The sequence below is a fragment of the Eptatretus burgeri genome, chromosome 11, assembly GCF_056783735.1.
Source record: "Eptatretus burgeri isolate ZD-2024b chromosome 11, Ebu_testis_v1, whole genome shotgun sequence".
In the NCBI taxonomy this organism is placed as follows: domain Eukaryota; kingdom Metazoa; phylum Chordata; class Myxini; order Myxiniformes; family Myxinidae; genus Eptatretus; species Eptatretus burgeri.
In genome coordinates, this window is record NC_140971.1 from 86,816,316 (window position 1) to 86,844,189 (window position 27,874).

Here is a 27,874-nt window from a genome sequence, read left to right on the forward strand (position 1 = left end):
TTAACTCTGTGTGTGTAAGTATTACAGCAGTTGTTACTTCAATGCAAGCGATAATTCGTGGAATGCATGTGAACATTCCGTTCGGGCACGCACCACTTCCGGATAGTGATGACTTACTGTATTCTAATAATTTCTCGATTTCTAATGCGCATTTATAGATAAACACAATGCCCCAATCCAGTCATCGTTCACGAGAGCGAAGGAACGGCCTGTGGGGTTGTTTGAAAGGTTTTTTTGGTTTGCACGTACGGCCACGCACGTACGGGCACGCGAGAGTGAAGGAACGGCCTGTGTGGTTGTTTCTGGCACGCGGTTTGAAAGTTTTTTTTTTTGCACGTATGGCCACGCACATACAGGCACGCACGCACGGGCACGTACCAGTATTAAAAATCTTTGGAATCATTCGGTCAAGGTCAGAATCAAATGGCCGACCTCCCAGACTCAGAACGCACGCTCTATGCATAATCCTACAGAGTCCCTTTTTTAAAATTTAGAGGCTTTAGGGTTGCATGTCGTGGAGCGAAGGATTGTATCTATTTATCGGTGCTTGTGGGAATCATGAAAGAAAGCTTCAGCCATGTACTTCAACATAATAACCAAAACTCCGGACCCCAAAGTATTCTTCAAGTTCAGCTTTCTGAACAAATAAATAATAAATTTTGAAAGCATTACAAGTGGCTGTAAGTCCCTTTGCATTCAAATTAGGAACATTTGGAATGTCTCTTGCCACAATATTTTTCTAGGTGAAAATATTTTCTCACCTTGGTATGCAAAGGTTACATTCAGCCTGTTGTGTGGAACAAACTGCTGTTATATGTGTGTTCTTCCAAAAGGAATCTCCTGCTGATGCCATCATTTCATTGTAATGATCGTCCATTTCTCTGGTCAAATTTACATTGTAAATTGGAATTGTTTATTAGCCATTGAGTTTCTGTCATATTTCTATATCTATCGTCATTGTTATGGAAGAGACAATAAATCACTTATAAATAAAATAACATTTTTTTTTTCTTTCTGATGTTATTGACAACATACAAAGTTTGTTTTCCACACTACAAGCATTTTAATGGCTCGTTACAGGGATAGGTTTAAGCTTTAAAAACTACTTAATGAAAGGAATGCCGGTCGAGCCTTTGAAATGGGGAATGGTATTTGGAACCATGCTTCTCAAGAAGTGAAGAGGCAATCGGTTTGCACATGCACAAATACTTGGCTATTACATGAGTGATTATATTAGAATGTAAAATCATTTTTATAATGCATGGAAGAGCTTGGGCACAGAATGGATCAGGACACAACATAACAAAGGGAACAGCATGAAAAAGAGAAAGACCAATAGCGGGGTGGAGGGAAAAAGGGATGCAGGTAACGATGAGGGTTCGGAGAGAATGCAAGGAGTCGACAATATGGATACATAAGCAACATTTTGGGAGGAGTGGGGGTGGTTTAACGGGTGTAGAAAAGATCATGACTTTTGATTGGGGGATGGGCTGAGATGGTGGTGAACAGCTATCTTGAAAACTGGGAGAGAAGAATGAGATTGAAGAGAGTGTTGGTTCACTAAAAATATTTTCACAAAAAAATGTGACCACGATATTCGTTATTGTTGTGCGTCTGTCTGTCTGTCTGTCTGTCCCGAGCATAGCTCCATGGGTTTTGATCCGATCCTGACAAAATTTTGGTGGGAGGTTTATATCATGATCAAGTTGTGTTTTCCTGAAAATGGGCATGGTGCGCCCATTATGGGCGGAGCCACGCCCAAAAAAGAAGTGTTTTTAGGGGGTAGCCGATTTCAATCTGCATCTTCTCCTCGGGGGTTTGCCGAATCTGGCAGGGGTTTTGGTATTTGGTTAGCCCAATGGCATCTGCATAGCCCCACAGAGCTCGATTTTTCATTTTCGTCCCAAGGTCAAGGTCAGAAGGTCACGAACTTAGAAAATTTCGAATTTTGACATAAAAATCATACGACCACCCAAACTTTGAGAGCTCGGATGACAATATTTTTTATGCGTAATCTTGAGGTCATTCCCCATCTAAAGTCTTGAAACCATTTTGCTCTATCCCGAACACCTTGCCCGTGGCGCCCCCTTCAAGTTTGTTTTTTTACGCTGATTTAATCAAAGTATGGATATATAATCCGAGGAGTGCGAAATGCCATATAGCCTAAATGACGTTATATTGTTCCTGGAATGTTCCAGAGGAAGTTTTGCACCAAAGGTCATAATCCTTGACCTTTGACCTTTAAAGTTCACAAAGGTCAAATTTTCAAAGTTGTGGGAATCAAACCGGGTTTCGACCTTCTTCGACGAACTAACTCCTTCCAAATGAGGCTTGCCCAAGAGAGATCATGACTGACCGTGAGACCCAAGAGTTTGAGTGACTGAACCTCTTTAAGAGGGTTGTTGAGAAAGTAGATGTAAGGGTTTGTGGTATGGTGTTTTGGGGGGGGGGGGGGGGAGGTTGGAGAGGGAGAGAGAGAGAGAAGAGAGAGAGAGAAAAGAGAGAAGAGAGAGAAGAGAGAGAAGAGAGAGAAGAGAGAGAAGAGAGAGAAGAGAGAGAAGAGAGAGAAGAGAGAGAAAAGAGAGAGAAAAAGAGATATCTAAGGATTGAAAGACATGTTCCAAGTATTTGACCAGTTTGTGATTTTGTCAAAGTTTGAGGAGAGGGAAGAGGCTGCAGCCTGTCTGTCTGAAGGATGAGAGATGTCACGACAGAGGGTGGAATCATCAGCAAATAGATAGGATTTTCTAGAGAGTTAGAGAGTTCATTGATGGAGAGTAGGAATAAGATGGGGCCTAGGACACTGCTTTGGGGTACTCCAGCCTTGACGTGGAGAAAAGAGAAGGTATTTTTTTTTTGTATACCTTGTTGAGGTTCGTATGAGAGGTAACACACAACGTACAGTAAGGGGGGCATGAGGCAAGAGGGACAGGAGTGGGAAGGACAAACCAGTGGGGAACAGAGATATTAGATCTGTGGAAGGGAGAGGGATGGAGTGGGGATCACAGGGTAAACAAGATGGACATTCAGGAAGGAAAGCAGGGGATTTGAAGGAGGTGGGTTTGGAGTTGATTAACGGGAGTAGAAAAGATCGAGGATTTGGATGGGGGAAGTTAAGAGGTGGTGGTGAACAGCTGTTTTGAAGGCCTGGAGGGAAGAATGGGAATGAATCCAAAGGCGGGGAAAAAAGAGGAATGAATGAGTGGAAGGTGAGCAGTGATTCATGATTTTGGTAGTTTTACCAGAAAGGGTTGTTGGCAGACCTTGAGCAACCTGTGGAAATATGGTGGGGACAAATCGCAGACAGAGCAGGGGGGGGGGAGGCGAGACCGGAGAGGAGACGGTGGAAGACAGAAAGACCACCGACCTGCCTGCGGTGAGAGAGTGAGAGGCCCAAAGACTCGACCTCATTGCAGGAGATACTAAAATGCCTTGGTTACCACAGCGTGAAGCCGAGAAAGGTGGGATGCAAGAGCACCAGCCCAGAGGGGATTGCAGTACTCCATCAGGCTGCGGACAAAAGCTTTGTATGTGGTCAGGAGCACAGAAAGGCCGAGGAAGGACTTTGCTAGATGGAGGATTCCCAGTCAGCGACTGGCTTTGGAGGCCAGGTTGGAAATGTGGCTTTCCCAGGAAAGATCATGTCAGATAGTGAGACCCAGAAGCTTGAAATAAATTATAGACTGGTTCCATTTAGAGCCACCTGTTGATTACAAGAGTGGAGGAAGTCAGTAATCCAAGAGTGGAGTTGGGCTTGGATTCCATAGGCGGACAGTTTGGAAAGCAAGGCAGGATGCCAGATTGTATCAAAGCTCGAGATATGTCCAGAGAGACAGCCCTGATCTCACGTCTGATATTGAGAACTTCCATCGATTGGTGGGAAAGTAGAAGCAGCATGTCCATGGTGGAGTCACCAAATCTGAATCCAAATTGATGATCTGAGATGAGGGTGTTGGAGAAAAGGAATGATTTTATGTAAACTGCAATGATGGATTCCATGAGGTTGCTGACGATTGGAAGTAAGCTAATTGGTCTGTAGTTAAGAGGATCAGTTTTTATACATTTTAATGAAATGCTGTGATGTTGGCTGATTATCGAGCATATGGAAGACAACCTATGTTAAATGACGGCGATAATGGCAGAGAGAGGAAGTGAAAAAGAGCAGCAGAGCAGGTTTTTAGGACACGTGATCTGATGTCGTCCGGTCCAGAGTCGAGGGTTGCCAGAAACCTTTCCACCTTCTCAGGAACAAAAGACCCAGAATTCAGGAGTAGTTGGGTATGACTGGGAAGGGTGGGCATGAGGAAGGGGTTCGGGACACAAGATTTTTAGGCAAACACAGAAATGAGGCATTTGGCCTCCTCATAAGCAGAGTTGCCTGTGGTGCCATTTGAAGTGAGGAAAGGGGAGCATACACCAGAGAGAGACTTGACAAGTCACCACCAGGTCTTAGAGGAGGGTGACAAGTTTGAAGGATCATTCTTGAGATTTGACAGATGTTTTCCAGCTCTCCTGAGAGTGCACACAGACTCATTGCGGGCTTTGTGAAATGATTTGAGGTAGAATTCTGGTGGATGGAAATTACTACTATTATTACTACTACTACAACACAACAAAGGGGGTGGTGTTGAGGAACAGTCATAAATAATTATATATTCACCTATTTGATGAACACAGGAAAACTTCGGCTTTCGTTAAGAATTTCCTTATTATTATCTTTCATGACAGGAACTGGATGGAAGTACGGGTTCATTATGCATTTTTTTATTTTTTTTTACTTTCCTTTCATTATGAAGATGCCTGCCTGTTCGCGTGAAATGTTTGAACGAGCTGGTAAATTTGTTTTCCTGCGTTTATTTGCTGGTGCCTGGACAGTAACCACACTATGAAATAGGAAGTAGTGTAACCTGGTGTCAAGGAAGGTCCAAGAAGACAAGATGACTTGCTACCCACACCTTAGGTAGGAATTTGTAATTTATTCAGGGTGCTGGTGATAACTCTTTTCGAAAAACGTGAAAAAACAACGTAGGATGTTTACTGTCCACCAACAACCAATGATGACAGACAGATCCTCCAGCTCCAGCTGAAAGAATTATCTTCACTGTACACAACCAGTGTACACATTAAATTAAATTATGATGTGTTTGGTATATGTGATGCGTCTGGCCTGCGGAAGCATGAACCTGAAGAGTGGCTTAATTAAAATCAACATAGCCTTGTGGATAGTACATGCGTCGGTTATTAGGCAGTGTACCATGCATGAAGCTATCAAACAAATTTGGCAGATTAAAGCCTTCAAGAGGAAAAGACTTTGACATTGCATTCAGCACTATATTTATTTGGAAATGTTGCGGTTACTAGAGAAAAATAGAAGTTTTTATTTCTGCTTTACTTCCGATGGCTATCCACGTGCCGTTCTTGGTTATTACCCCGTGTACGCGAAGCGAAAAGCGGGGTTAAGCAATTGGTTCATGTCCGTCCATCCGTCTGTCTCATCGGTTTATGAGCGTCAGTTTGTGATCGAGGAACAACTCATGTAAATTGAACGTTATATTTTCAACATGAATCGGAACAGGAGTAGGAAGATAAGTTTGTCATTTCACTGTACATTGGCTTTGAATTCGTCTTGATCACCCATGCGCAGAGAGGAGTCTGTCTGCCTGTCTGTCTCTGTTTTTACTCTGTCTGCCTGTCTGTCTGGCAGTCTAACAAAATTGAAAATCATTCCAAACAGGAAACGTAGTGGATGTAAGGACATCACAATGGACACAAACAACAGGCACAAAGAACTAATGTAATGTGTTAGATAAAGTGATGTCATAAACACTGGGTAAAATGGCAGCAAACCCCGGAATTAATCTTTTTATACGCCTTTAAACCATTATTTAAATTCAATTATAAATTTAAAGACTGTAAAACACAAATTGCCTTCGTAATCCTTCCAAAAACTATGCAGTATATCGATATATCGATCGTATGAGCGGTTGTGGCACGTGGGAGTGTGCATAACGAGTGAAGAAGAGGTCGACAATATGACTGACTATGTACGATGCCGATTGACGCTGAGTTCTACGGTGATCAATCAAGCCTCCATATCCTGAAGTGCGACTCAACGTCATCTTATTACAGTGTACAAGGGTGGTTTGTGTACAAGACTGTTTCAGTCGCTCTAAACTTTTGGATTTTTTTAAAACGATCTTTAAAATCATTATTTTATTAAATTTGAAGTACAGGAGGGCCATGCCGTTTGTGGGTTTCCCATTCGTTGATTCGCTCTGTCGCGATGAATTTATTGAGGCAATGTTTGTGGATTTATTCCACCTAGTTAATCAGAATGGTCCGTTAACACAATAACCCCCTCAAACTCTCCAACTTCATCATCATCATCATCATCATCATCATCATCATCATCATCATCATCATCACAATCGACTCGTCTTTTACGTTGCCGTCATCAACATTGCCATTGCATTATTAGATAAAGTTTATCATCATTATTATTAAAAGTAAGTTTCATAATTTTAAGAACTCAAGAAAATAAATTATATTTTATGTTCTTCACGCAGGAAAATGAGCCTGGTGTTCAGCTTAACGGTTAAGGTGGCTGGCTTAAGATCTTAGGGTCTTGAGTTCATGCTCCTGTCAATCCGTTAAACAACACCAGGTGGGTTGACTCAGCTCATCATCCTTCTGAGGTCGGCAAAATGAGTACCTGCTTACTGGAAGTAGGGGGTACTCCATCAGCGGCACAGCCACACTCCCAGCAGTGATACAACTAGCAGCTCCAGGTTGCATATGAAATAATAATAATAATAATAATTATTATTATAACAATACAAATAGGACTTAACATCCTGAAGCTCACCTGTATCAGGAGCCTCAGTCATTCAAACCTCCTGCAGAACCCCTTTGACCCTGATTTTTTTTAATGCCATGAACAAACTTTAATACATCACGGATGATGAAGATTGTGGTCAAGTTTCATCAAAATTGTATGTGTAGTTTCAGAAAAGAAAGCAAATACCTATTTTTTTGGGGGGGGGTCAAACTCCTCCCCCCTCCCCGCAGAACCCCTTCATAAGCACAGATTTTTATGCAGTCAATACACCTTCGTATGGCATCAGATATGAAGTTTGTGGCCAAGTTTCATCAAAATCGTGTGTTTGGTTCAAGCGATAATGACTGAAGTATTTACAGACTCACTGACTCGCTCACCTATGGACACTGCTCGATCACATAAGCTCACCTGACTAAAATCCAGGTGATGTAATACTTTATCTTATGCTCTTAATAACTCTCATTTATGAAAATAAATAGCACAAAAACAATGCACAAACATGTTAATGAAGGGTCCCGTTTGGACAAAAATTTGAAAATTGAAGTCACTAACCCTATTTTCCCCATTACCCGCTAAGTTTGCTGATTTGTGGTTAACGGGGCAAGGCCCTCCTGTATATCCTAAAACACTGTACAGGTGTCGTGTTCTGTGAACTCTCTGGTTCAATTTGCAACAGTGAAAATGTGCGAGCTGTGACATTCTCATAACCAAGTCTTCGTAGGAACCATAGGGTATGATATAATAAACCCCTACATATCTCATTGTCCTCATCATCTCAAAGCCTCTCATCACTAAGCACTTTGCACAAATTTATCACATGCAAGCCACGAGCACCCGAGCAACCGTGCAACTCCAAAACTGTCATCATAATAACACAATTATCTGCAAAGGCCTGCCGCGTGATTCACTTAAAGTCTTAAACAAAGGAATTTTTATTGTCAGTGCAGTAATGGGATTTCGTTACAAAACACAGGGGTATACAAATGTACTTGGATAAAAGTCATGAGGATTTATTCTGGATCCATTTAACCGCACCTTCTTATGGGATCGGCCGCAGGAGGTGTATTGGACCAAGTCTTTCACGAACTGTCTGGCCTGGCCTGACGTGCGACTGTAGTTGGTTATGGCAGGATTTTGCAATTTGCTCAGGGTTCCGGAGATGTGACCTCTGCACTATCCCATCAGACCATGAGGATTCGTTTTGAGAATTTCAAAAAAATATTCTCCGTGCTGTCATGACCATGACTCAGATTTGTTGAAAGCATGATACAGTACTCCAATTATCCATTCGATGAAACGAGTTTTGGAACTTGAATTTTGGCCAATTTTTTCCACGGGAGTTTTCTTACTTTGACCTGACTTCCCATATTTACGGGAGCCGCACCCTCAATGACGCTACCCCACAGCCTTGTGCTGCGAATGAATGAAGATTCACAAGAGTAGTCTTTTGGTACAATTGAAATAGGCAAAGTCCCTGTAGGAGTCCAGCATTTGACTGACCAGCTTGCTTCGTTAGCACCTCTTTTGGTGTACAACCCATTTGGTGACATTCCTATATGAGGAGCCATGAGGAATGCCTTTATTTTTCACAGGAAATAGTGTCTTTTTGATCTTCTCTCTGGTTAATCATCATTGATTACGTTTGCACACAATGCCCCCACTCTTTCAATCCAACTGCACTAAGCAAGATTTACAATATAATTTAATATGTTCAATCACAATCCGTCATATTTTAACATATTGATTGGAGGTGGTTGAACCCATCCATTGCACTGTGACGCACAGCTGCTTCAGATGCTGTCAAATCAACAGCCATTGCTTGCACATCAATTCACCATGACACCGGTTGTGGTTTGAATAGGTAGCAATGGAATAAAATCGAAATCAACACCTAATTTGAGTTCGATTCAAGTTTGCAACAAGAAAATAAATTGAACATAATAAACAAGCAGCTAAACTTGGTTTCACATACAGCAGGCTTTGAGGTGCTGCACTTTGTCTACAAAAAACAGAAATTTTGAGAAAATATAAAAGGTCATCACATTGTTGTCATTTTTCCTTATCTTTCAACTGCTATACAACATAAGTTCTGAACCACAACTCTACACCTTTCCTCATCTTAGTCTCGATCATCTTGTACTTCTTCCACAAAATTCCAGTTTCTATTACATCCTTCTCCAATGTTTTCTTGCAGATGGTTCCAATTATATACCCACTGGTCTTCGACTGTTCATCCTGCTTTGTTATATTCTTTCCACTCGTCTTTCGTCCTCTATTCTCCTCCTCGATAATTATCCCTGAATGTCTCTTCTTTTCCACACAAATGAATTTGGAGTGTTGGAGGCTGTCGCAGCTCCTGGCTTTCCTCCAGTTACCTCCGCCACCGAAGGTGGATGGAGGTAATGTTTTCACCCCTGTCTGATTAGATTTCAGTTCAGGTCCAAATCCAGATCCGGCCTATCAGTCGAATACAAAACAGAAACTAATCAGCCTGGCAGAGGTATACTCTCCACCGAGTGCCTTTCTAGTTATGTCTGTTGTTATTTTTCCATCACATGTTACACTGGACCCAATATTGTAACTCGTTAACCAATGGTGTTAAATTATGCATTCATATTTTTAACCAAGCGGTCGCGAAGCCAGAAGCAGAGTTAAGCGATCAGTAGCGCACGAACGTATGTTGTACTTCGAACGTCGTACGTGTCTGCATTTTGTTAAGAGCATACATCGAAAACCATTCAGCAGAGGAAATTGAAACTTTACCACATGTTACATGACCATGTGAGACAGCGGTCACTCTTTTGAGGTCAACGTAGGCCAAAGGTCGACATTGGCCAATTTTATAAAATCCTCAATTTTCATCCGATTGGCTTGAAATTTGAAGACCATTTGCATATGAGGTCGATGAATTCAACCACCTATTAATTTTGAGGTCAACAAGGGCCAGGTCAACATAGGCCACATTTCTAAAATCCTCCATTTTAATCCAATTCACTTGAAGTTTGAAGAGCATTTGCATATCAGGTCACTGAATTCAACCACCTATTAATTTTGAGGTAAACATAGGCCAAAAGGTCAAAATCTGCCAAAAGGTCAATTTGGGCCATAATTTCTAAAATCCTCAATTGTCATCCGATTGACTAGAAATTTGACAAGCATTTGCATATAAAGTCACTGAATTCAACCAGCAACGATTTTTGAGGTCAACATAGGTCAAACAGTCAACATCGGCCTAATTTCTATAATTGTCAATTTTCACCCGATTGACTTGAAATTTGAACAGCATTTTCATATCAGCTCACTGAATTCAACCACCAATTATTTTTGAGGTCAACGCAATCCAAAAAGGTCAACATTGGCCAAATTTCTGAAATCCCCAATTTTCATCCAATTGACTTGAAATTTGAACAGGATTTTCATAAAAATGACCATAATGTGTCACATGATCTAGCTGCCACATTGGATCAAAAGGAAAATCTTTGAAAATTTTCATGGGAGAAACCGCTTAACTGATCAATGCAAAATTTAACAAATTGATCAACTACCCATGGGAAATATGGTTTGATAAAGATGACGTCATCGGTCACGTGGTCTGGCAGCTATGTTGGATAAAATAAAATAAAAACCTGAAAAAAAACAAGAGTTGGCTCGCACCAAGTCCTTCTCAAGACTGCACGGGGTATGTATTCCATGAATACCATTTAGTTATGTGAGGAATTTGTTGTTGTTGTCAGTTTACTGACATGATTTCACTTTTTGTTGGTAAATGTTAACCCCAATATTGGGTTATTTCTTTCATCTCAAAATACCAATGCAGTATGTATGAATATCGTATCTACCAACAAACCGCACTGTATCATCAGTAAAATCCAGGTCTTGCACAGCTTCTTCACAAACTGTTGCACATTCTTGTTCACCATTCATATACTGCATTAAACATAATCCGATTGGTAATATGTTGTCATTCTTACATTCTGGATTTGATCTCAATTAGTTGGGGGTGCTGCATTCTGGAGCATGCAATCGCACAAAAACGAAATAATTCTGGTTGTCCCATTTTCAACTAGAACGGGCACTCATAGAGCGCATACCTTCGCCGCCACCACTTTTTTTGTTCTTGGTATGAGTGTGGGGAACTGGTTTCATATGAATGGTCTTATGATACAAACCACATATCTATAATGTCATGACCCCACCCCCCCCGACTTTCGGGGGCTACGGACTAAACAACAATCAACTCACGTCGTTTTGGCGAGTCTTCACTCGCAAGCTCGGTGAATACAACGTTTCAACAAGAGAAGGTAATCTCGTTTGATGCTGGTTTCATGCAAATCGAATAAGAATTGACTGAGTTATGCTGAAAACCGCATATTTTTCAAGGGCGTGACTCCCCCCCCCCGATACTTTACCCCAACCGGTGACATGTGTTATGACGTCATTGTGTCACAAGATTGGGCATTAAATTCTGAACATTTTGGAGCTGGGTTCATGTAAAGCGGACAAGAATTGACCGCGTTATGACATAAACCGCATATTTTTCAAGGTCGTGAGCCCCCTGACCTTTGACCCCTAACCGGTAACAAAAGTATGGGCGTCATTGTATCATATTGCATATCACAAGATGAGGCGTTGAATTATGAACATTTTGGCGTTAGTTGCATGCAAATTGAATAAAAATTGACCGTGTTGTCGTAAAAAGACGATTTTGACCTTTTCGTGACCTTGACCTTGACCTTTGACCCGAACGATCCCAAAATCTAATCGAATGCTTCCTGTCTAATAACCAATCATCCCACCAAATTTCATGCAATTCGGTTTAATACTTTTTGAGTTATACGAATCACAAGATTACAAATAAATAAATAAATAAATACACGCCGACCAAAACATAACCTTTCGCAGAATGCGAAGGTAATAATGAGGATACGGTATAGATGTGAAAGAATCTTACGATATCATTTATAATAGCAGGTCCTTGAGCCGATACCCCAATATATGTTGAATAGTCTGAGGATAATTGCATTTCTGTTGACTGACCTGTGTGGCTGAGCGCTGGAGACGAACTTCCGACACAATTATCTCCAGTTGGTCCCGGGTGTGCTGACACAATGGGCACAGCAAAGCTCTTGAGTGGTTGGCATGGTCTTCCCAGTGACGTCACCACAAGGCGGCTTGACTCTTCGTCGACGGACCCTCCAGTTCCAGAGCTTTCTGGTTCTCGACAGCTACCTGAACTCATTGCTTCAGTGTTACTTGCTGTGTGTGCAGAGTCTGTATTCATGGGGAAACATGAAGGAAGTGCACATTGAATCAAAGATGTAAGTTGGGTGGAGGGTCACATCTCCAAATTGAATCGACAATATTTCCACTCAAACCTCCACAGCAGATCAGCAGATCTCTTCAATGAGATTATGTCTCAGGGAAACAATGTTTGAGGCTTCACAGAGACATAAATATTTCTACAGAATATGTCTGTGGCTCTAAAGTGCCAATGAACGGTAATCAAATATAACTATCGGTGGCTGATGAGTGAAAGACCCGTGAAACAGCATAGCAAACCACCCTGTCTTGTAAGATTCTCTTATGAGGTCTGCAATTCAGTTCTAATGGTTTGGCAAAACCATAATCTCATCCTCTAAAACCTTCAGATGAGAATAAATTGTTTTAGAAGTGATTGTAAGGTTTCTGTCTGTGCAACCTACCCTTACTGCAATGTCTGGGTGATGGGCAGGTCATGTACCGGCCACCACCACATCTGGATAGACGAGAGCTAGTGCGAGACGGTGGAAATGCCCTTGAAGGGGTCATGGAAGAGGGAAGTGTAGGGTAGTGATTTGGGGGCTTCTGTGCTGGGAAATGACCACGTGAGTGTGCAACTGTTGGGAATGAGGCATGAACAATTATGAAATATGGAGGAGGAGGAGGAGGAGGAGGAGGGACATGGAAACAAAACATGGCATGGATCAGAAGCATGGATTGAAACAGCAATGCTTAACACATGGATGTGAAATGAAAATGGAAACTAATAGGATGCTGGTGATATTAAAAACGTAGATACAATGAAATATAACAACACATGGTTTGCATGCATCTGTGGGTGCAAGTTTTAGGTGTAAATTAAGCAAAATATAAAACTAGAAAGCATCTCAAAATGCAAAGCCTGTCTACATCTGCTTTGTACTTCCACAAAACTTCATGAAAACATCAGTTAAAAAGGATTGTACATTTTAATAATTTGTGTTCTCCAAATTCTTGTAATAAAGGATTGTTGAAGATTTGATGACAAAATCTCAATTGGCAAAAATGTTATGGCCTGGACACACGCTGAAGCTCAATGGTAAATAAATAAATAAACCAATGTCACCCGCAGGGTGACCCGTATCTTGCCAAAAGGTGACCACGTATGACTTCTTTAAGGTCACACTGAGGTGAACAGAGCTGCTATCCACCAGGAGCGACTCCTTGAGGAATATCTGCCTACGAGAGATTCCGATGAGAATCGTTCTACAGAGTAACCATGAAAAATATGCTTTTGCCTCATAACGTCACCAAATGATGTCATAATGTCTCAAGCTTGACATATCTAGAAAGCACTCATCGAGGTGTTCAATTTGAGATACTACACGATATGGTTCCTAAAACTAGAAAATTTGACCTTGGGGTCAAATATGTTTGACCTCAGGCGCTAACCATGAAGGTCAAGGCCAATCGCCACCAAAAATTAATCAGCTGAGCGCCAAACCATGAACTATATTCCCATAAAGTTTGAAGACGATCCGATCAAAATTACTCAAAAAATAAGGGTTTCGTCGACTCCCCTGATTTGCGACAAAGTGACCTTGACCTTTGACCTTGACCTTCAAAATTTTATACGCTGAAAGGGACCTCTATAGGCCTCTGATACGCGAAGTTACAAAAATTTCCAATGATAACTGTGCTCTGCAGAATTTTTTATATGTGATTACAGACAAACAAAAAAAAACAAAAAAAATAATAAAAAAAACATACAAGCTGACTAACATATCTTGCAAAAACTTCGTTTTGGCAAGATAATAAACACAGAAGCAATTTTAAAAAAATGGTGCGTCTTGTGCTTGACGTGCTGTGGTGGGGCTAATAATGGCTATTTATCCCTTAGATGCATTAGTGCAAAAAAGAGATTGCAACATAGGCATTTGGTCTCAACATAGGCATTTTTAATGGCGTCGGAGGAGAGTTTTATTAAATTTTAATCTAATCTCCTCAAATCTCATGACAGATATATTAGATTTCTACAGAACGAAAGTGTGAGACTAATTTTTGTGATGCACCCATGACAGATGCAATAAAATGCTTCAATGGGTATATATGTGTATTTACGATCAGCTTGGCTGGATTTCTCTAACCATTTTGTCTCTTTATCTGCACAAAATCTCTTTTGAAGTTATAATGTTGACAATTAAGTCTGCCCAAGAGTGCTTATTGATGGTCAAAGGGATGTGTATACGTACGAAGGGACTGAGAATCGGCTGGAATGGTGACTTTTCCTCTGATGGCATGACGGGTGGTAAGAGAACGATCAATTGTCCCAATGCTGCCCTCCATTTCCCCTGCATTATATATTGAAACCACTGGTCAGGATGAACAATTTCAATATTGACACAACTCTCAACACAGCGATGGTTATGGATATATTATTTAATTAATACAAAACACCAGCCTTATCAACCATAACAAGCATTCTCTTACATTTCTGATGTGAGCATATATATATATATATATATATATATATATATATATATATATATATATATATATATATATATATATATATATATATATATATATATATATATATATATACATATATATATATATATATATATATATATATGTATACAGCTTTGGAAAAAATTAAGAGACCACTGGAAAATTATCAGTTTTTCTGCTTTTACTATTTATAGGTATGTATTTGAGTAAAATGAACATTTTTGTTTTATTCTATAAACTACTGACAACATTTCTCCCAAATTCCGAATAAAAATATTGTCATTTAGAGCATTTATTTGCAGAAAATGACAACTGGTCAAAATAATAACAAAGATTCAGTGTTTTCAGACCTCAAATGATACAAACAAAACAAGTTCATATTCATTTTTAAACAACACAATACTAATGTTTTAACTTAGGAAGAGTTAAGAAATCAATATTTTGTGGAATAACCCTGATTTTCAATCACAGCTTTTATGCGTCTTGGCATGCTCTCCACCAGTCTTTCACATTGCTGTTGGGTGACCTTATGCCACTCCTGGTGTAAAAATTCAAGCAGCTCGGCTTTGTTTGATGGCTTGTGACCATCCATCTTCCTCTTGATCACATTCCAGAGGTTTTCAATGGGGTTCAGGTCTGGAGATTGGGCTGGCCATGACAGGGTCTTGATCTGATGGTCCTCCATCCACACCTTGATTGACCTGGCTGTGTGGCATGGAGCATTGTCCTGCTGGAAAAACCAATCCTCAGAGTTGGGGAACATTGTCAGAGCAGAAGGAAGCAAGTGTTCTTCCAGGACAACCTTGTACGTGGCTTGATTCATGAGTCCTTCACAAAGACAAATCTGCCTGATTCCAGCCTTACTGAAGCACCGCCAGATCATCACCGATGCTCCACCAAATTTCACAGTGGGTGCGAGACACTGTGGCTTGTAGGCCTCTCCAGGTCTCCGTCTAACCATTAGACGACCAGGTGTTGGGCAAAGCTGAAAATTGGACTCATCAGAGAAGATGACCTTACTCCAGTCCTCTATGGTCCAATCCTTATGGTCTTTTGCAAACCTCAGCCTGGCTCTTCTTTGCTTCTCATTGATGAAGGGCTTTTTTCTAGCTTTGCACGACTTCAGCCCTGCATCGACGAGCCAGTTTTGAACTGTCCTCGCCATGCACTTCAACTCCAGCCGCCGTTCGCCATTCTTTTTGTAGGTCACGTGATGTTATCCTACGTTTATTGAGTAACATTCAAATGAGTTGGCGTCATCCCGGTCAGTGGAAAGTTGTTTTCACCCTCCGCCAGTCTGTAGCTTTGTTGTCCCCAAATGTCTGCTGCTTGACCTTGTTCTTATGAACCACCATCTTTGAAATTTTAAGGATGGAAGCAATGTGACGCTCACTGCATCCCTCTGCCAGTAAAGCCAGAATTGAACCCTCCTTTCCTCACTCAAAACTTTTCTTTTCAATTCTTTTGACATGGTCAATAGTTATTTTTTTGATTCCAATTACTTTTGAGGTACGACTAGCACTGTTTTTGCCATCCAGCTGGTCCTACTGCTAGAGGATAGTGATGACCACAGCAGTGTTTTTTTTTTATACTTTTCCTTGTTAAATAAGATTCGGTTCAGGTGATCACCTAATCAGTACCTCACTAAGTAGAATGAGGTGTGCCTGTGTTGGAATTCAATGGACACTGGAATGGAATGGCTGTCATACATGTAGAGATGCTGATTTAAATTATTTTTGGAGTGGTCTCTTATTTTTTCCAGAGCTATATATGTGTATATATATATATATATATATATATATATATATATATATATATATATATATATATATATATATATATATATATATATATATATATATATATATATATATATATATATATATATATATGCATATTACATATATATATATATATATATATATGCATATTACATATATATATATATATATATATATATATATATATATATATATATATATATATATATATATGCATATTACAAAAATATATATTTAACTATCAACACGTATTTGGCCTAATGTTTCCTGCTCACTGTTACAAGAGATATAAAATACCTGAGAAGGAATCTCTTCGATGATTCCCATAGCTCTCAATGCTTGGAGCTGCTGGTGTGACCGGCGTCTCAACACTGTTACCATTGGGCCCACCAGGGGACTGCGAAATGGGTTTGAGGGCGACAGCCTCATGGTGAATCCACAGGTCTGGAGGGTTTAGCTCTTTTGGGTTGCACTTCCGTTTGCTTGAGCTGTTTGGGGATTTGTGTGCACCCCGGCTCCTGGGTGTAAAACACACAGGAGGAAAATTCAATCCAAATGGTGTGGAGGAAATGGAAGATATAACTCCAAATAGTTAATGAGAGCAACAACCCCTAAGAGTGTGGTATTCAAGCCAGACATTATATATTCAAGAGAGAGGCAAACATATATGGTGTCTTCAAGATCATAAACTACGGCATTAGATCAGGTTTTTTTGATTGGCATTGGAGAGCTGTGATTACAAGGTGGACGGTTTTTTGCTACTTCACCAAATTACATGGATTTGTATTTGAGCCTGGTTCCTTCGAATTTTTTCAGCAAAAACATTACCGCATATGCTCAATTTGCAAAATGGCCAGAAAGGATTAGGGGGGGGGGAGGAACCCCAGAAAAAGCTGCCCAGGTCTTTGTGGTTATCACAACCTTCTTCCTGCACACCTGGGCATGTACCATTCCCCTCTAAGGCACATTTTCACACCACAGCTGAGGCTATCATCGGCAGCCATAATCCATCTTGATCCAATCCTTTTTGACATGGTTGATGTGATTCCCCACCAAAATTATGCCCACCATTTTTGTTTCCATTGACACTGTCACATAACCAAACAGATATAAATTTAACAAGGAGCTTCCTGACAAAATAACTACATGACAACTCAAAGTAATGCTTGTCATGTCACTCTTTATTAACAACATCCGAAACGACCATTTGTGACAATGTACACCTGACGAGTAGAGGGTACGAAGCTGGGCGCAGTGTAAATCACAATAAATAATGAGGAATGAAAGAGGGCTCCGAAATGCAAATGGAATTGATTTTTCTTGCAGCACCTTTTGCTGATATATCTTCTCATACTCAGGGCCTGGCATGCAAGATATGTGGGGTGTGACTCTTATCATGGAACTGACAACATGGAAAACCAGAACGGCACTCGGTAGAGCGCGTACCTCCGCCAGGCTAAACAGTTTACGTTTTGTATCCCACTGATAGGCAAGATCTGTATCCGAACCATAACCAAAATCTCATCGGCTTATTCTTCTCACCGAACCAACTCCTCCATCAAGCTTTGTCATAATCCGTCCCAAACTTTTTGAGATAACATGTTATATATCGTTTTTGGCCCTATCTCTCAATGGTGAACAATCACTTTGGAAATTCTAGTATCCGGATCTGGATTCGAATCCACCAAAATTGAATCAATTCGTCCTTGTCACGCACCCAACCTGTCCACAAAGTTTCTGCAGAATCCATCCATCATCTTTCGAGGTATTGTGCGACAAATCGTTTTTGGCCCCATCTCTCAATGGTGAGGAATCACTTGAAAAATTCTCGAATCCGGATTCGGATCTTCACAAAAATTGAATCAATTCTTTCTCTTTGCACACCGAACATGTCCACCAAGTTTCGGCCGAATCCATCCATAACCTTTTGAGTTATTGTGCTCTATGGCCTTTTTGGCGCAATCTCTCAATGGTGAATAAAAAATTATCGTATCCGGATCTGGATTCGTATCCTGAACGAAAATGTGTGTTGCTGTCCCAGGCTGGTCACCTATATACATTTTTGAACGATTGCTTCAAAACTGTGGACAAAACTCATGTGACAAACAGACCAACAGACAGACAGACAAACAGACAAACACAACTGGCAAAATTATTTCGCCAAGTGACAAACAGACAAGCAAACAGGGGTTAATACATAACCTCCATGTCCACTTTCGGTGGTGGAGGTAATTACCTGGGCAGATAAAAAAACAACAAAAAAAAATCTGGTAATAATCATTCTATAATCCTTCAGTTCTCAAAGGTAAGTGAATGACGGAGCTATACTTTGACAGTAAACAGGCGACTCTTACTTCTTCTGAGTGTCCGAAGAGCGCCGTGTACAAACAATAGCTATAACGATGACACCGATGACTATGACGCCACCAATAGTTACGATGAGGATCACCAGCAGGTTGCTCTCGAGTGGAGATGCTCGTGTGCCCTTAGGAGTGGTTATTTGCCCAGTGGGAGCATCTGCTTTGCACACACATCAAAATCATCATTACTTGAACCAAATGCATCCTGGGTGTCAATCTCACCAAAAATACATCCGTACTCTCATGGTCTTCATGTAAAATTGGAGCGGAAATAGACATTCTTTAATACAACACAACAGTAAACTGCTGTGCTCGTCATCATTTATGATTCCAGAAGATGGAACCAACATTTCTTTAAGCGGTATATTCTCCTCCAAGTCAGCCAAATAGGTTTATACAGCATGAGTTTAGTGTGCTAATATAGGTTGGACGTCAAAACAAGAACCTTTGGCTTCTGAATCATCTTTCCATTAGACTTCCATCAAGTGTGGACCACCAAATCATCGCTTCAACATGCACATGATTGCCTTCAGAAGTGCATAATCATTCAGTGAAATGCCTTGTCAAGGTGTCCAAATGTGAGAAAACAGTCACATGCATGGCCCACCACAGCCTGACGAGCAGAATGATGGCCAAAGCCTCGTCATGTAATCGTGAAAGGCAAAGTAAGTAAAACTGAGCGAATGAATGCTCACAGCATGGCTGACATGGCTAAAGCTGCACTGCAGGCAAATTACAGCATTTCCTCAAGATGGATGTGCATGCAAAGCAAAAGATGGATGGCCACAGTAAAAATGACATAAGTTGTTAGCTTGAAGCCGCGGACACATTCGAGTGAGGTCGGTATACCGTTGAAGCTGGTTCTGTCCAGCTGGTTTGGGTTGCTCGGCCAGTACTTCTGACCTCCCCCAGCCCCCTTGCCAGAAACGGGCGGTAGTACTGAAGCAAGAGAAGGAACGGAGGAAGCGTGTGGATTAGTGTCAATCATATATGAAGCACATGGCAGGTGGGCAGGCGATGATTGCAATGCATGCACAATGTGAAACAATGGTGCCATTACGACGTAAGCTCGATGTTCAGAAAGGTTACAATATATGCTGTCAGCAGTGATAAGGCAATGGCAAAAATAAATTAACTTCAGGTAAAATGTAAAGACAACGTGAATTGTGTTATTTTCCACGAAGTGATGTTAATTATAAAGTATATGAAATGTACAACTATAAGGGAAATTGAAATAAAACTCGATATTTGCAATAACAAAGCGTTCGCTAAGGGTAAGCTTCCTCTGTCTTACCTTCGGTGAATGACCACGACTTACCCTTGGCCTGCGATCCAATAATGGCCAGATTTTTTCGGACTACCATATGACCTTGATCTTCAACATTTTGGTCAGGTTAGGAATGGGAGCATGCACCAGAGCAGCGCATCATCCACTTTCCGCCGGAACTCCAAGGGCCTCCATCTGGCCATCCCCGCAGGCAGATGCCTGGCCCATCCCCATATCCTTGAGATGCTGATCAACCTGCTACAACCATGAGGCACGTGGTTGGCCCATTGGCCTCCTCCACTCATGAGACTCCCTTGCTGAGAGAATCTGGTGAGCAGGATCAGCATCAGGAAAACGAGCCACATGTCCATACAGCCGCAACTGACGCTCACGGACTATGCAGGTAACAAATCTCATTTGAATCTTTCTCAGCAACCGCTCATTGGACATAAAGTCCGACCAGCGATAGCCAAGGATTCTCCGAAGAGACCCGGTAACAAGGGAATTAAGTCTCCAGCTCAGGTCGCTGGTCAGAGTCCAAGTCTAACATCCATAGAGCAAGACTGGAAGCACCAAGGACCTGAAGACTCAGACTTTTGTCCTCCCGCACAGGTATCGTCAGCACCACACCCCATGATTCAGTGAATCCATAACTTCCCAGGCCCGACCCAGACGTCTGTTGACCTCTGGCTCACAGCCAGCAGAGACATGAATATCACTGCCAAGGAAAGTGAATCTCTCCATGACCTCAACATCCTCGCCACAAACAGGTACAGACAGGATAGCAGCATCCAAGATGTCATTGAAAGCCTGGATCTTAGTTTTAACCCAAGAAACCCGAAATCCCAGCGGCTCTGACTCCTCATTCAGCACCTTGAGGGCCCCCAAAAGGATATCCAGAGTCTCCGCAAAGATGACTGCATCATCTGCGAAATCAAGGTCAGAGATCTTGACATTCCCAAACGATGCAGCTCAGCTTGATCTCTCCGACATCCTCCCTAGAATCCAGTCCATACAAGTGCTGAAAAGTGTGGGAGCCAGTACACATACCTGATGAACTCCAGTAACAACTGGAAATAAGTCAGAGATGGTACCACCACATCTCACAGCACTCTCAGTACCAGAGTAGAGTTCAGACATCAGATTGATCAGTTTTGGTGGTACCCCACGAAGACAAAGAATCCTCCAGAGGGCATCCTGATTCACTGAATCAAATGGAGATCAACATTGGGTGCAAGCATCCCCTGCCAAAACTCTCGTCTGCATTTGGTGAGGACCCGAAGAGCAAGGATATGGTCAATCATTGACCTCTTTGGTGTAAATCCTGACTGCTCTGGTTGCTGGTGCTCAAGAAGATGGTGGTGAAACTGATCAAGAATTATCCGAGCAAAGACCTTGCCTGGCACCGAGAGCAGCATCACCCCTCGGTAGTTGTTGCAGTCTTGATGACCACCCTTCCTTTTCCAGAGAGGGACAACTAGGTCCCTCTTCCAGTCAGTTGGGATGATGCCTGTGTTCCAGACAGAGCACAGAACTGCATGCAACAACACGAGTGCAGCATTTCCACCAGCCTTGAGAAGTTCAGCATGGATGCCACAGATCGCAGGAGCTTTACCCCATTTCAACCGGTTCAACACAGCCTGTGTTTCCACAAACGAAGGTGGACCACAGTTGATTGGAGGGTCAGCAATAGGGATTGTAACACCCTTGATGTCCAACTCGACAGCTGGTGGATCAGCCTGGTACAACCGCTCAAAGTAACCGGCCCAGCGGGCCTTCACTTCGGACTCCTCTGTCAAGAGCCTACCAACCTCTGCTCGAACCGCAGTACACCAAGGAATGGGCTTGGATGAATGCAATGTGCGAATTCCCCTGTAAGCAGGACATGAATCACTTGTCCACATGTGATGCTCTACCCAATCACAGATTCCTCACACATAGGCCTCCTTGTCCACCCTTCGCGCACGTACAGTTTTATGCCTCAGCTCCCTGAACAGCTCAGCTCTGCCATTCAGCCTGGCCCTGCAACTCTGATCAATGGTATTCAGTGTCCCTTGAGAGAAAAAATTCTTCTTCACCCTTCGGTGAGTTCCAAGACATCCACCGGCAACATTAAGGATGGTGGTCTTCAAGGCACTCCACAACTCTTCAGGACCCCCCAAAGCACCCAGACCCCCCAAATCTCCATTCAGCCTGTTCGCAAACTACTCAGCTGCCCTCTCATCCTTGAGCTTGCCAACATCCAGTGTAGGCTGGCATGGTACCATTCTCCCAGATTTAAAGTGTAACTTCAGAGTTGCTACAACAAGCCTGTGGTCAGTATTGAGGAAATGAGCACTCCGGTAGATCCTGAAGTTCTGCATTATCCTCTAGCGACCATTAAAGAACACATGGTCAATCTCCTTTGCCACACCACTCGCATTCCAATCGCAAGTCCAGCGATGAGCTTGTGGGCGCTGAAACCATGAACCAGCCACACTAAGTCCATGACTTCTTGCAAAGTCAAGGAACTCACTGCTTTTCTGGTTCATAGTTCCTGACCCATGGGAACTAACGCATGTCTCATAACCATCCCTATCAGTTCCAATTGATGCGTTGCAATCCCCCAAGACTTGAAGAGTATCTCGCCTGGGGCACTGATCAACCACAGACTTGAGCGTGGCGTAGAATTTGTCCTTCACAGTGAGATCACTCGACTCAGTCAGAGCATATACAGAGACCAGGGAAACGACACCCAAGGAGTGATGAAACCCTCGTCTCATAATTTGCTCGTTGACCGGTGTTAGCTCAATTATTATTGGACAAAGCATATTGGTCACAGCTACAGCAACTGCTTGGGCATGGTAACCATTAGTGTGACCAGTCCAATAGTAGGTGTAACCACCTGCCATGATCTCGCCACTATCCGGTCTCCAAACCTCAGAGAGTGCTGCAATACCGATATCCAAACGCTTGAGCTCAGATGAAAACAGAGACAGGTGATCATCCTCTCTTCAGGATTGGACATTCCAGACACCCACCCGAAGGGACCACCTCAGATTAACCCAAGGAGACCGCCGTCTGGTGGAAGACACCTCAGCACCACTCCGACACACTCTCCCACAATTTAATCCCGGAAGGTTTCCCCGTTGTCTTCCTCCTATCATCAAAGATTGGGGGCCCCGACGGCTTTGCCCATTTGGGGATGGTGTGTAAATTAAGAAAATGTTTGCCCATACATTTGGGGATGGTGTGTGAATTAAGAAAATGTGAGTGCCCACATAAAATGGACCCATAAAACTCGACATTATGAAAATCAGAGGAGAATTGTTGAAGTTATAATCAAAAATGTGTTTTTTGTTCATTAGGTCACAATCCGAAAAAAGTAGGTCAAGTACACCAATCAAATATCAGATGCACAACTTCAGTCCAGGTGCACTGTTGTGATGAAAGAACATCTTGGAAGGTTAAGTGGTGTTTGAGATTCTGCATTGGCAAAATTGAGTGATGACAACAAAGGGTGTTTTTTTTTTTTCAGATCGCCCTATGACGACCTTTAACTCGGAGAGGTGTGATGTAAATTAAGCGTAAATGCACCTTGCTCTGGGCTATCTGTAGAGGCCAATTTTGTTTCAATCGTATAAACTTTCGTTGAGTTATTGTGGAAAATGTTAAAATATCTATAATTGGGTCATGACCTTAAAATTGGGTCATTGTCAAGAAATGATGTGAACCCCACATACTTTTTATTTCCATTATTGATGCAAAATTTTATTTAGGCATCGTACATCCAAAATCGTACATCCAAAATTTCATTTATTCAAAAAAATAAAATTTTATTTTATTCAAAATTTTATTTTTAATTTTTCGAAATTCCCAGCCAGATCCGAGATACAGCTCAGACATTGTGAGTGCAGGAATTTAAAAGATAAACAACCTAAATGGTGGTTTTGTACTCTGAGGTAAGGATGTACGAGTTGGGGTCGAGGGGGGGGGGCTCCTCCCACCCCCAAAGCCAGCATAGCTTTTACAATTCGGACATAAAAATGTCACGATGACAAAATATTGTGAGATGATAAAATATCGCGAGATGACAGAACGGTTGCCTGTGATGTAAAAACTCACATAAATTGTCATATATTTGACCATTTTTGCAATTAATATCAATTCTAATCCTTTTGGGGTTAAAATAATAGAAAACATACGATAAACATCCAATTTATTATACATCTGACAAGTGGCAGCTCTGCCCGACTTCTAAGGCTTCGCCCGCTCTCAAGCACATTCAAAATGATGTATTTCCATCCTTAAATCTGTGTCACGTGATCACGCATATGCAGAAACACAAATGGCTGATGGTAAGGCAATCAACAGTACGTTATGGTGGGGGCAAAGAAGCTGTATAGGGCCCTGGGACCTCTGAAGATCTGATCAGAAGCATTCTCAACGACTTGCTGATTGGCTGTTCGTGTTGCCGGGTTATGTCTACAGAAGGTCATATTCCTTCTGCGGAAACTGTCCACGACTCTGGGACTTCGTGAGCAGGTATGTTCTCATTCAAGGACCTTCGCCGGCCTTTGGGAGAAGTTGTGCGATGTCTCTTGTCTTCTTAGCGGTGGTTCATTGAAGGGTTTCAGATGTTTGATTGTTGGCTGTTCATGTTCCCTTTGAGATATTATTAGTTAACCAGAAAAACAACAATTATTAGTTCACCATTTTGAAATTTCTCTTAGTTTGATTCTTTAGTTTGCTCAAATGTGTCTAAAATGACTAAAGAGGGAATCACCCCATGCAATGGCTGGAATATTATGGTTGGCCTTGTGTTGGGGGAAGGGGTTTCCTGAAAACCCGTGTGGCAGCGCATTGCACAAAGGCCTTTTCGAAATGACGCCCATGATGTCATTTCAAAAGGGTCGTATTGCGTTGTGCTACAACTGCGAGGCACACATGATGCACTGGCTGGACTGGATATGTTTTAATCCCTATCTGTTTGTTGGAAGGATATTTCAAAAAGTCGTAGACGGATTTGAACTAAACTTGCTGGGTGGACAGCTGATCGGACAGGATGAATTGATTCGATTTTGGTGACGATTGAGATTTGGAACCCGGAACCTTTAATGTGTTTCTTTACGACGAGACCATGCCCTAAGGGAGCAAGGGGTGGTGGGGGGGGTGGAGTGGCGAGAAGGGGGGATGGTAGAAGGACTTCTTTTTTGTTTGACTTGTTCTATGGCTTGTAGTAGACACGCGCGCACACACACACACACACACACACACACACACACACACACACACACACACACACACACACACACACACACACACACACACACACACACACACACACACACACACACACACACACGGAAAGACAGATGAATAACAACTACTGAGCTTAGTGCAAGTGACAACACTCCCCAAGAGTACATCTGCGTGCCAGACATTCGGGCAACATAGTCACCATTTGGACAAATCTGCAGGCAACCGACAAAAAATCGTAGATTCGGGCAACCGACAAAAATTGGCGTATTTGCCCATGGTCCTCGGGATCTAAGAAACTCTGGGGTACCATTAAATATTGAGGGCACGAATCGTAGAAATAAGCCCGATAACAACTATAAGCCTCCCCCTATCCATTTACATCTCTACACTTAATAAGGGGCTGGTTTATTACCCTGTGCAAGCAAAGCAAAAAGCGGGGTTAAAGAAGGAGTTCATGTCTGTCCGTGTGTTTGTCCGTCTGTCGTCAAACGTCGGTTTATGATCGAGGAACAACTTATTTAAATTGAATGTTATATTTTGAACATATATCGGAACATGAATGGAATTTTTTTAAAAGCTGCTATTCAACAGTACTTTGTCTCTGAATTTGTCCCGATCTCACATGCGCAGAGAGGAGCCAGATAATAATTTACTCCATCTGCCTGTCTGGCAGTGAAATGGAATTGAAAATAATTCCAAACAGGAAACTTTGTTTTGAAGGATGTTATAAAGGACACAAACAACAGGCATGAATGACAAAATTAATATGGTAGATAGGGTGGTGTAACAGACACTGCATCAAGCGGTAAAAAGGCAGTAAATGCGGAATTAATATATTTATATAACTTTTACAATGTTTATTTTATTTAAATTGAACACTTCTAATAACCTCCAGTTTTTCAGGAATTGGATGTGTTAATTAGGGTGGTGTACATAATGGTGGTGCATACGACTGCTTCAATATAGCACTAAATTTCTGGGAATTCTTTTTAACGATCTTCAAAAGCATTATTATTAAAACTGAAGTATATACTTGAACACTGCGTGGGGGTATTGTGTCATTGTAAGAGTAATAAGAAGTACTTTACATGGAGATTACTTATCGACATTGTATATGGACCTGCGATTGTGGATATAATGAAATGCTATTTGCACTCCATATTTCAGCCATTGCTTATTAGCCAATTATCTCAATCGTCCGAATCTCGCAGCATGTGAGTACATCGGTCTGAAAGGGTTGGACAAGACAAAATGTCCACTTCATTCTATTGCCAGGTGCAACTTATGAGTCCGATCCCTAGCAATCTCCACTTGGCAACACAATCAGCAAGGATATGGCAAAATCTCTCGGTCTGTACCTGTCTGTGTACACACATCGATTTGTATGGCCTTGGTTATTGTCTGTATATGTACGCTTTTGCGTACGTTCATGTGTACACATCTGTTTTGGGTACTTTTGTCTCTGCATACACCTTTCCTTGTTATGTATATCTGTGTATACCTTCCAATTTTTGCTCCTTTATTTGTCTGTGCCTTTGTTCATGCTATTTTATGATGCTTGTCCACCTTTGATGATCCCTGTTTATCCAAAACCTAAATGTAACACAAATGGATACTGCAAAAAATTTGCCATTTCTTGTTTTCTCACCGATTCCCATATTTTAAAGAAAACGTGCATGAAAGGCAGACAAAGTAGAACAGCTTGAAGTGTGAAAATTGTGCCCTGGATTACAAAGCAAACGCACTCAATTACCTTGGTCAATTTTCTTCACAGGCCATGCGGTTAAAATGCATGTCAGAGAGAAAGAGCCGGAGAATTGCAGTGCATCCCAATTAACACCTTATTTGCTAACAAAACAAGCAAGCTGCGTTGATGTCAGCATTTAGAAAACGACAAAACAGGGGGAAATGTAATGAGGTGAGAAAAATGGACGTCAGCAAACGGAAATAAAATAAATGAAAAACTCCAGAGATTGCGAAAGGCCCACCCAATTCAGTTTGCCCTGTGGTCGGCATGGCAGCAAACAGAGTTGTGGTGCTGATGACAAATAGCAAGCTTGTGCTGAGTGACTTACCCAGATGACATCCTGCTGTAACTATATTGGGAGAGTTTTCCAGCAGAAATGAGAATAAAAATGGAATAGAAAGCAAGGTTTGTTAAGGTAACATCCATGAAGAGGGAAGTAAGGTTTGTTAAGGTAACATCCATGAAGAGGGAAGTGAGGTTTGTGAAGGTAACATCCACGAAGAGGGAAGTGAGGTTTGTTAAGGTAACATCCATTTAGAGGGAAGTGAGGTTTGTTAAGGTAATATCCACGAAGAGGGAAGTAAGGTTTGTTAAGGTAACATCCACGAAGAGGGAAGTGAGGTTTATTAAGGTAACATCCACGAAGAGGGAAGTGAGGTTTGTTAAGGTAATATCCACGAAGAGGGAAGTGATGTTTGTTAAGGTAACATCCACGAAGAGGGAAGTGAGGTTTGTGAAGGTAACATCCACGAAGAGGGAAGTGAGGTTTGTGAAGGTAATATCCACGAAGAGGGAAGTGATGTTTGTTAAGGTAATATCCACGAAGAGGGAAGTGATGTTTGTTAAGGTAATATCCACGAAGAGGGAAGTGATGTTTGTTAAGGTAACATC

At 41.7% G+C, this 27,874-nt stretch overlaps 1 protein-coding gene across 8 annotated transcripts in view; it reads right to left on the reverse strand.

Moving 5' to 3' along the window:
• LOC147017562 (neogenin-like) overlaps positions 1–27,874 on the reverse strand; it is a 491,631-nt gene that overhangs the window by 6,988 nt on the left and 456,769 nt on the right. For 5 of the 8 annotated variants that reach the window (XM_085847265.1, XM_085847260.1, XM_085847259.1 and 2 more), the window contains 6 exons: positions 19,578–19,667; positions 18,723–18,885; positions 16,666–16,886; positions 14,329–14,427; positions 12,541–12,714; positions 11,876–12,109 (listed from right to left, as the gene is read on the reverse strand). In XM_085847265.1, the coding sequence (XP_085703391.1) occupies positions 11,876–12,109; positions 12,541–12,714; positions 14,329–14,427; positions 16,666–16,886; positions 18,723–18,885; positions 19,578–19,667 (981 nt within the window). The remainder of the gene's footprint in view (positions 1–11,875; positions 12,110–12,540; positions 12,715–14,328; positions 14,428–16,665; positions 16,887–18,722; positions 18,886–19,577; positions 19,668–27,874) is intronic. The other 3 variants (XM_085847263.1, XM_085847261.1, XM_085847264.1) reach the window with 2 other exon arrangements.